Source organism: Lupinus angustifolius, chromosome LG04 (genome assembly GCF_001865875.1).
Source record: "Lupinus angustifolius cultivar Tanjil chromosome LG04, LupAngTanjil_v1.0, whole genome shotgun sequence".
NCBI classification, from domain to species: Eukaryota; Viridiplantae; Streptophyta; class Magnoliopsida; order Fabales; family Fabaceae; genus Lupinus; species Lupinus angustifolius.
In genome coordinates this window covers 14790376-14801858 of record NC_032012.1, presented here as the reverse complement: position 1 = coordinate 14801858, position 11483 = coordinate 14790376, and the positions used below count along the sequence as shown (strand labels likewise).

The 11483-nt window shown below is 30.1% G+C and overlaps 1 protein-coding gene across 2 annotated transcripts; it reads left to right on the top strand.

Moving 5' to 3' along the window:
- On the top strand, positions 10124–10953 carry LOC109345965. Of its 2 annotated transcripts, XM_019585281.1 has the most exons (2): positions 10125–10491; positions 10579–10953. In XM_019585281.1, exons 1-2 carry the CDS (start codon positions 10176–10178, stop codon positions 10803–10805), a joined length of 543 nt encoding a protein of 180 aa, XP_019440826.1. In that variant the 5' UTR covers positions 10125–10175; the 3' UTR covers positions 10806–10953. The 2 variants fall into 2 exon arrangements, with proteins under 2 accessions (XP_019440825.1, XP_019440826.1); XM_019585280.1 differs by having other exon boundaries at positions 10124–10953.

The window sequence follows — 11483 nt, the reverse complement described above, 5'->3', positions numbered from 1 at the left end:
GTTATGTCCAACAGTGAATTTAAAATTCACTTAGAGTAATCGATTACTCAAGAACGTTGAAACTTGAGTAATCCGTTACCCAAAGTTCAGTAATGGATTACTCAGTTTAGTTTTTGTTGGATAACTGATTTCTCACTCATGTAACTTGTTACTCAGAGTTCAGTAACTTGTTACACAGTATTTTGAAAATTGTTTTATTTAAACTTGAAGTGTTTCAATTTTATTTTAAAGTATTTTTAGCAATACTACTATTATATATTCAAGAGTATACGATAGAAGTACCTATTTAGACTTAGACTAAAAATCTTGAATATCTAGAAGCTTGAATCTTCATTGTCTTCATAATTATTTTTCATTTTCTTCTTTTTGGTGATGTTGGTGTCTTCATCAAAATCGTGCAAAGGTCAGGAGCAGAGATCTTCTTCACACTATCATTCAGCCTTCCCTACGATCCCCTATTGATCCCAATACCCTGACTACTAACACAACCCATTTGATGTTTGAATCCCCTCCCCGGACTTAACAAGTTATCACTCCAACCCAACTTCCTCCTAGTAAGACCTCCCAAACTCCATCTGAACCTATTAGTAATCCAACCTCTCCACCTACTGAACTAAGAAGATCGACTAGAAATAGGCATCCTCAATCCTACCTACAAGATTTCCACCATTCCCTTCTTAACCATATACATCCAACAAACACACCTAAGGCTAATCATCCATTGTCCTCTGTTTTGTTCTATCACAGCCTCACACCAAAACACTTACATCTTACCTTATCTATCTCTACTGAATATGAACCTAAAACATATCAACAAGCCATCAAATCACCTCACTGGATAGAAGCTATGCATAATGAGCTTAATGCTCTTGATATCAATCATACTTGGTCTTTAGTTGACCTTCCACCCAATAAACTTCCTATAGGAACCAAATGGGTATACAAGATTAAACATAAGTCTGATGGAAGCATAGAAAGATATGAAGTTAGGCTTGTTGCAGAAGAATACACCCAAACTGAAGGCATAAACTATATTGATACTTTTGCCCATGTCATCAAACTTACTATTGTGAGGCTATTGTTTGCCATTGCCTCTTGCCAAAATTGGTTTATCCACCAATTTGACATTAATAATGCTTTTCTTCATGGTGATTTATATGAAGAGGTATATATGACCATACTTCATGGAGTTGTTGGCCACAAACCAAACCAAATATGCAAATTACATAAATCAATTTATGGCCTCAAACAAGCAAGTAGCCAATGGTATCACAAGTTATCTTCTACTCTGTTTTCTCTTGGCTACACTCAATCACAACTTGATCATTCCTTATTTACTAAATCTGCATCTCACCATTTTACTGATTTACTTATATATGTTGATGATCTCATTTTGGTTGTCACTAATTCTTCTGAAATAACATTTGTTAAACATCATCTGCATGATCTATTTCAAATTGAAGATCTTGGTCCTTTAAAGTTTTTCCTTGGACTTGAAATAGCTAGAAACAATAAAGGCATAACATTGTGCAAAAGGAAATATGTATTAGACATTTTATCAGATACAGGTTTCCTATCTTCTAAACCAGCAGCAACACTAATGGTTAGAACATCCAAGCTGCATCAAGGAGATGGTGATCCTCATCTAGATCTTGCTTCCTATAGAAGATTAGTTAACACGTGTCATAATTTTAATAACTGAATGAGATATTTTATTCTCTTAAAAAAAAGAATGAACATAGTGAACTATATTTCATTACCAATATGCTTAAAACCTTTCTCCCTTTTCTTTATCATCATTGAAAAAGACAACATCCAGCTTAAGATCATTTAAAAGATACCACCTATCTTGCATTCATTAAGTTAGCAACTTCAAATCAAGTAATCCAAACTCATTTCATATTATATATTATTATTAAAAAAATCTTAATTTAAGTTAACTTAATATTATAATTAACTATTGCCTCCCTTTATACATAATCCTACTATAGTACACTCATTAATAGCATAAAAGTTTTGGATAAAATTTGATTAGAAATTAAAACATACTATTATGACAAAACTACATACTAGAAAATGTTTTTAAATTAAATTTTGAGTAAGGAACAAATTCATTTCGGATTTCATGGTTATTCATCTCAACAAGTGTTCTTTATAATAATTAAATTTTTGACCTTTTAATCTTTTTAGAGATTTAGCAGGATCTAATACAATTAAATCAATATCTTATTGGTAATTCAAAATTATGTTGATGCTAAGAATGATGCTTTAAAAATTGGTGGCAGGATTTACATGGTGAGAAAGGCTCTTGAAGATGATGTCACTAATGTTGAGTGGTGGAAATAAGGCATATGAAAATTGTTTGGTTAAAGTATGACATCTAAGTTTTAGAAATATCTGGAAAATACAATAATCCCCAATATTTTTCAAAAGCTTAGAACTTAAATCGTCTAGAAAATGCATGGATCACTTTAAAGTATAATGCATCCATACTTGTCTTCTAGACTATAAATTAGACCTTAGACTCGTAAACTTAACATGCAATGAATTGGTGGAGGAAGCTCTTTAGTGTTAAGCTTATCAGAATTTAAAGAATCATGACTGTTATTGAAAGATTTGTGAAAGTAGTTCTTCACCATTTTCTTAATATTATTTCTCTTCATCAAGACTTTCTCATCTTCATCTTTAATGTATTGTATTTATCCAAGTATCTTATCTTTCATCTCCTACCATTTGCAATGATTATTTCCCTTTCAATGCTACCTAGCTATATGTATAATTCCCCTTACGCTCAATATCTTGTTTCCTTCACTGCTTTATTGGTGTCTTTTTAGTTGTCTTGTATTTCCCAAACTTTTAGTATTTTTATACAATAAACTTAGGTTTATAAAATTCCATTATTTATCACATCTTTTTTTGACGCTTTTGTCCCAGTGCCATGCTTTTTGTACCCTTTAGTGAAAACTGTCTAGATTGCTCAAAGTTCCTTTTGTTATTTTCCTAATTTCTATGGTCATCTCATTACACATATTGCTATTACTTCCTCGTACCTCTCAAAACCTTTCCTCTAATACTATGTTTTTGGAAGCTCTTTCATTCCTCACCTATGAATTTTCACCATTTAATTCTTAGGACTTTATCTTGGGATTTTCTCTCCCTTCTACCCTTAACCTTTATATTCATAACCAAAACTATATGTTGGATTGTCACACTCTCTTCGAGTATGATTTTGCAGTAAAAAAATCTTTATATCTGATTTCCTTATAAAAATCAATTGAATTGAGAACATGCCACTCACTCCCATATGTGATAATATCTTCTTCCACTTCTTGTATTTGCTATTTTAAAATGAAAAGATAAAGAGAGATCTATAATAACCTTACTTGTCATATTTACTTCCATAATGTCATAACTCCTTGAAAATCTTCATATCCTCTAGTGTCTCTGCCAACATTACCATTGAGATCTTATTCTAAGAAAACCTTTTCTTATAAAGATATTCTTTAGACTTTACTTTCAATTCCTCTCAAAATTTTATTTTATGATTTTCCTCTAACCACTTGAGGTGCATAAGCACTAAACACATTATATGCAACATATCTATCTATGATGCATACTTTATGGCTATGATCATATCTTCTATTTTTACACCCATCAAATCCTTCATACATTCCTTATCTATAATTTTTTTAAACCAAGATATTGTCTTGCCAGTATACCATAACCTAAAACCTAAAGAATATAATTTTATTATATTTACATCAACTCACTTATTTTCTTTGATGCACATAAAATTGATACTCCTAATTATTGTGTCTACTATTTTCATTAATTTACTCATAAAAGTGTCAATGCTCCATGTTTTGATTCATATCTTAAACTAGTAATCTAGTTTCTTTACCCACACATTTTCATGAAAATGTAGGAACCCTTGCTTATTTTTCACTACTTCCAAGTGAACATGCATCAGCCCTTACTCAATTTACATTTGACTCCGACAATATAGAGTGTTAACCCTAGGCAATGACCTAGTATTAATATTATCATATCATTGATCCTTATCCTAAAGAATCAACGGTTTTATGTTGATTATCGATAACTTAAAAAAGCCTTCACCTTTTATTCAACTTTTGTGGAATAATTTGTGTGAGGAAAATTTTAAAGACACTCAAAGCCTCTTGGAAGAAAACTTTAGAGACTATTTGGTGATTTATTTTTAAGGAATCAAATTATCTGGTAAAAAATTGTAATTTCTTTTGAAACTTTAACTTTTTAAGAACTAAACATAAAAAAACAAAAAATTGAAGAATTAATTTAAGTTTGTTTCTTCTGAGTATTAGGACTAGTTGAAGACCACTAATCGAGTATATAAGATTCAACCTACATAATTGTCAGTGATGTCCAAGCTTATAAGAGTTAGTCTTTAGGCTGTCGACTAGGGAAAGGATGACAACGATAAGAGAAGTGAGCATCTCCTATATCGAAGAACCTTCATTCACACCAAAGATAAGGTCACCTCACGTGGTTGTCATCAAGTCACATTGTCCATACAACATAGGTAATTCAACTTCAAAGTATTATTAGCCAATGATTGTTGAAATGACAAAATCACGTCATACACAATGACGACACCTCCCATTAAAGTGCAAGTCATTCAACCGTAGTATAAATAAGTGAAATCACCATTAAGAGAAGGACAATAACATTATATCTTTGTTTCTCTCTATACATCATACTCCTATAAATAGTCACTTGAGTGAAAGTACCTTTTTAGGTACCACCTAAGGCAATCCAAGGCTAGCAACTTTAAGGTTCAACCTGGAACTTGAGCTTCGATAACCTTCCAAGATTGACTCTTGCCCGTATATGTGAGGTAAATATTGTAGAAGTTTGCAAGTAAAGATTGGTCAAACTCAAATACGAGTTAATCACGAACAATTTATTATATAAGCAAAACCTATTACAAACGATAAGACGATAAAATCAAATAATAAGTAAGAGAATAAACTTAAACTAAAGATAAACTCAAATAAAATAAAACTAATCAAATCTCAAAATAAAATCATTCTTTACCGACACAAATATATCTAATATTCCCCCTCAAGCTAAAGCTTAGTAAGTTTTAAGCTTGTTACAAATAATTTCTTTCAAAATAAAATTAATCAAATAATTATATGTACTCCATAAAAATTGCTGAAAGGTGATGTGAAATACGAAATCTGCATATATAATCAACATCAAAATGATCATCAATGTGAAAGGAAGTCACAACTAATAGAATTCACCACTATGACAAAAAGGCATCACCAGAAAGATCATCAGTTGGAAGAAAAATCATTGGTATAATCATCATCAGAATGATCATCGATGTGAAAAGAAGTTAGTACAAATATAGTTCATCACTTGGAGATAAGATATCATCAAAATGATCATCAGTGGGCAGAGAAACCAATATATATAAAACAAAGAAAATATATTTTTGTATTGGAACATGTTGGTATTTGTTTATTTGGGTGATTTTGCATGAAATTAGAATTATTAAGGCTGAAGAAAAAATGAATACTAACAATAAAGTGAAGAAACAAATGGAGATGACTAATTGAAGCTCCAAATTTTCGACATCTTGATAGTGGAATAGTGACCAAACAGGTAATGAGGGATGAAGCTGCTAGGGATGGCAATGGGACCTGGACTCACAGGTACCCGTAGATAATACCAACAACAAGTTGGGTTTGTGTTTTTATACTCATAGGTAATTGAGACCCGAGATTTTTAGACTCGTTGTTGGATGGGTCTGTGTCTGGATAATGAGGTATCCACCCGCAATACCCGAACTCGTTATTCATTCATAAGTCTATATATATAGTAGCATAATTGTAATATCATGTTAATCATAATTATAATGTTATATTGTTAATCCGCAATTGTAATGTTGTTAAACATTGATGTTATATTATTAAGGAGTGTGATGTTATATTGTTAATTCATATGGTAATCGAATGTTATGTTGATTAAATAGTTTTTATAAATCAATTTTACAACATAAGGTTGGAGTAGTGACTTTGTTTTTTTATGATTGTTTAAGTAAAATGGGTTGTGTTTAATAGTCAATTTAAATTGTGTTTAAAAATTTAAATTATGTTTTATAATTTTTTCCTTGTTGATTGTTTAAATAATATATAAGTTTGTATGAAACAAACACACAATTTTATAAATTACTCACAATTATTTATAATAATTTTTAATTTGTGGGTACCCGTAGATCTGTCGGGTACCCAAGGACTCGTGGATAACAGACCCATAGGTATCAAAAAAATTATTTTTTACCAAATAAAATTGAATTAAATAAATCTCAAATAAAATTATTCTTTACCAATACAAATATATTTAATATGCCCCTCAAGCTAAAGGTTAGTAAGTTTTAAGCTTGTTACAAAAAATTTCTTTCAAAATAAAATTAATCAAATAATTATATGGACTCCATCAAAATTTCTAAAAGGTATTATGAAATGTGAAATCTGCATATATAATCAACATTGAAATGATCATCGATGTGAAAGAAAGTCACAACTAATAGAATTCACCACTCTGACAAAAAGGCGTCACCATAATGATCGTCAGTGAGAAAAAAACCATTGGTATAATTATCATCAAAATGATCGTCGATGTGAAAAGAAGTCAATACTCATATAATATCATCAAAATGATCATCAGTGGAAGGAGAAACCAATATATATAAAACAAAGAATATATATTTTGTACTAGAACATGTTGGTATTTATTTATTTGGGTGATTTTACATAAAATTTGGAATTATTAGGTCGAAGAAAAAAAAAAGAATACTAACACTAAAGTGAAGAAACAAAGGGAGATGACTAATTAAAGTTTTAAATTTTTGACATCTCGACAGTGGAATAGTGACCAAACATGTAATGAGGGATGACAATGGGACCTAGAGGGTACCCATAGATAATACCCACAACGGGTTGGGTCTGTATTTTTGGACACATAGGTAATTAAGACCCGAGATTTTGAGACTCATTGTTAGATGAGTCTGAGTCTGGACAATGAGGTATCCAGACCTGCATTACCCAACCCATTATTCATTCCTAAATCTATATATATAGTAACATAATTGTAATATCATGTTAATCATAATTTAATGTTATATTGTTAATCCATAATTGTAATATTGTTAAACATTGATGTTATATTACTAAGGAGTGTGATGTGATGTTATGTTGTTAATTCATATGGTAATCTAATGTTATGTGATTAAATAGTTCTTATAAATCAATTTTGCAACATAAGATTGAAGTAGTGACTTTGTTTTTTTATGATTTTTGAGTAAAATGAATTTTGTTTAATAGTCAATTTAAATTGTGTTTAAAACGTTAAATTATGATTTATAATTTTCCCTTGTTGATTGTTTAAATAACATATAATATTGTATGAAACAAACACACAATTACATAAATTATTCACAATTATTTTTAATAATTTTAATTTGTGGGTACCCGTAGATCTTTTGGGTATCCAAGGACTCGTGGGTAACAGACCCAACGGATATCAAAAAAATTATTCTTTACCAAATAAAGTAAAATTAATTAAATCTCAAATATAATTAATTAAATCTCAAATATAATTAATTAAATCTCAAATAAAATTATTCTTTACCAATACAAATATATCTAATATGCCCCTTCAAGCTAAAGGTTAGTAAGTTTTAAGCTTGTTACAAATAATTTCTTTCAAAATAAAATTAATCAAATAATTATAAGGACTTCATAAAAATTGTTGAAAGATATTGTGAAATGCGAAATCTGCATATATAATCATAATCGAAATGATCATTGATGTGAAAGGAAGTCACAACTAATAGAATTCACCACTCTAACAAAACGGTGTCACTGGAATGATTGTCGGTGAGAAGAAAAATCATTTGTATAATCATCATCAAAATGATCGTCGATGTGAAAACAAGTCAATACTCATATAATTCATCACTTGGAGATAAAATATCATCAAAATGATCATGAGTCGAAGGAGAAACCAATATATATAAATCAAAGAATATATATTTTTGTATTGGAACATGTTGAAATTTGTTTATTTGGGTTATTTTGCATGAAATTTCGAATTATTAGGTCAAAGAAAAAAATGAATACTAACAATAAAGTGAAGAAACAAAGGGAAATGACTAATCGTAATTCCAAATTTTCAACATCTCAATAGTGGAATAGTGAGAAAACATGTAATGAGGGATGAAACTGCTAGGGATGACAATGGGACTTGGACCCGCGAGTACTCGTAGATAATACCCGTAACGGGTTTGGTCTGTATTTTTGGACTCGTTGATAATTGAGACCCGAGATTTTGAGACTCGTTGTTGGATGAGTCTAGGTCTGGATAATGAGGTATCCAGACTCGCAGTACCCGGACCTGTTATTCATTCCTAAATCTATATATAGTAACATAATTTTAATATCATATTAATCATAATTGTGATGTTATATTGTTAATCCATAATTATAATGTTGTTAAACATTGATGTTTTATTGTTAAGGAGTGTGATATGATGTTATGTTGTTAATTCATATGGATAATCTAATGTTACGTTGATTAAATAGTTCTTATAAATCAATTTTACAACAAAAATGTTGAACTAGTGACTTTGTTTTTTTTATAATTGTTTGAGTAAAATGAGTTGTGTTTAATAGTAATTTTAAATTGTATTTAAAACTTTAAATTATGGTTTATAATTTTTCCCTTGTTGAGTTTAAATAACATATAATATTGTATGAAACAAACACACAATTACATAAATTACTCATAATTATTTTTTAATAATTTTTTTAATTTGTTGGTACCCTAGATCTGTTGGATACCCAAGGACTCGTGAGTAACAGACCCAACGAATATCTGCACGGGTCTAAATCTAAAAATGAAGCAATGAGACAGGTCTGGGTAATGTACTACCTGGACCCATCCAGCCTTGTTGCCATCCCTGGAAATTGGTCCATACCATATGGAAGTTTGCATGTAAAGATTAGTCAAATTGAAACATGAGTTAGTCTCAAACAATTTATTATATATATGAAAAGCTGTTACAAATGATAAGATGATAAACTTAAATAATAGCTAAGATAATAAATTTAAACTAAAGATAAACTCAAATAATAACTAAGATGATAAACTTAAACTAACGATAAACTCAAATAAAATGAAACTAATTATATCCTAAATAAATTATTCTTTACCGATCTAAATATATCTAACAAATCCAACTCTCAATTCATCTCTTCTATATTAAAGACTAGAGTCTTTATTACCATAAAAACATTTTTGGCTGCATATTTGGTCCAAAAGTTCTGCTAAAAAGCACAATTCGACGTTATGCAATTATTAATGGAGCATTTAATAGAGTTTTGTATAAATGTGAAATTTTCAAGTTGGTGTAACTCGATTATAATAATGAAAAAGATAATAGTTAATTAAGGTTGTTTATCTATCATTTACTCTACTTTGGAGAGAAAAATACCAACCTATCAATTAATATTGTGAATTTGTGATTAGTCCATCACACTCAACCTTCAGAATCTTTCACATTTTAATAATAGTTCTTCTGTCATGTAATCCTTGGGTTCGTAATTCTGGCGATTTTTAAGCCTTAATCACCGTTCTCGAAATACATGATTAATCTTACAAATCTATATAACATAACACAAGCAAACAAATTTTGAGTGTTCAAGAAGTTTCAGAAACTAACCAAAATAATTAAACCAAGTAAGTGGGTCTTATCCCTACAATACCCATAAAAGAAAAAAGGACAATAAAATGCATTTTCACTAATTGTTTACTTAAAAAGTGAATGGCAAACCTTTAAAATAAACCAAAATTCAAGGGGAAATTGGTAATCCAATAAGTTTTGGGTATCAAAGAGTTCAGTACTTGATAAGATCATGACATGTGACAAAAATTAAATTTTAATGAACATGATTTAAGAAAGTTAATCAAAAATTTAAAATAAAAAAACTTCATTTTCTCCTTATTTTTTTAGTACTAGACTATCTAAGTCCAAATACAAGGCCAACTCCTATGAACCACTATATACATGAACATGGGCCAAAAATAATACTCACTCGCTCAGACACAAACTCTTTCTAGGCACCCAAATGTTTAGCCCATCAAATCTCAAAACCATGCACCCTCTTCAAGTCTTCTCATCAAAATCATCATCATCATCTTTTTCTTCAACCTTAAGCTCCATGAAGCTCAAAAACCTCATCCACACACTCATAGTGTCCCACATATACCGAATCATTCGTGCACTAACCAAAGTAAAAGATGTTATAGTTGAAATTCTTAAGGACAACAACTCAACCATTAACTTCTCATACCTTTCTCAAAAGAAATATTACAACAAGAGGAAGCATATAACTTTTGGGTCCTTTAGGTTTCACTATAATTGGTGCTCTTCTAAATCATCTCACATTTTACCGGTTCCAGAACCGGTGTATGAAGGATTGTATAGTACTACTCATTTATACAATGACTCAAATTGGAAGAACACTTTCAATATTTCAGATAAGCAAGTACTTGAGGATGTTCCTGATTTAGAGCTTGCAAGGTACTTAAGGTGGCTTGAAGAGAAGGTTGAAGATGGTGAAGGTACAAAGGAGAAAGATATGAATGAGATTGATATGCTTGCAGAAATGTTCATTGCAAATTGTCATGAAAAGTTTAGGTTGGAAAAGCAAGAATCTGATAGGAGGTTCCAAGAAATGTTAGCTAGGAGCATATGAAAAAGCTTAGGTTGTTTTATTTTATGTTTCTTTTGCATGTTCATTACTCACTTGTGTCTTATGTTTTTCCCACATTCAAATTCAGGATCTTAGTAATGTGTGGGAAAGCTTTTTATCCATTGGGTTTATTAATTAGCCTTTTGCCTTTATTCCAACTTTTCTAAAGATATATGTAAAAGGGGTTTGATGTGAGACTTCTATCCGTTAGATATAATTATATGATATTTTTATTCTTAAATATAAAAAGTATTCGAGTTTTGGATTATACATGATTGGAAAGGTGGGGAATTGTGCAATTCTTCTGTTGACATGGTGATGGTGCTTTTAACTCTTTACTTGCAAATGCTTATTTTCATGGAAATTCTATTTCAAATGAAGTAGATGTTAGCTTGACCATTGTCATTGTACAAAATGGACTTGGCCTACTTACCAATTGTTTACAATGCATAAATACATATAACAAAACATGCACAAATCTTTTGTTTTCAGCTAACATCTACCTTAATAATAATCTTAAACTAATGTCAAAATTAGTACAAAATGAACATGACTATTTGAAATGTTATGTTGCATGAATGGTTATGTGAAATGAAATGTCTAGTTTAAAAGTCATGTTGCATTAAGAAATTTGTTGAAGGAATCAAACATATGGTCATCGCTCTACCAAATAATGAAATA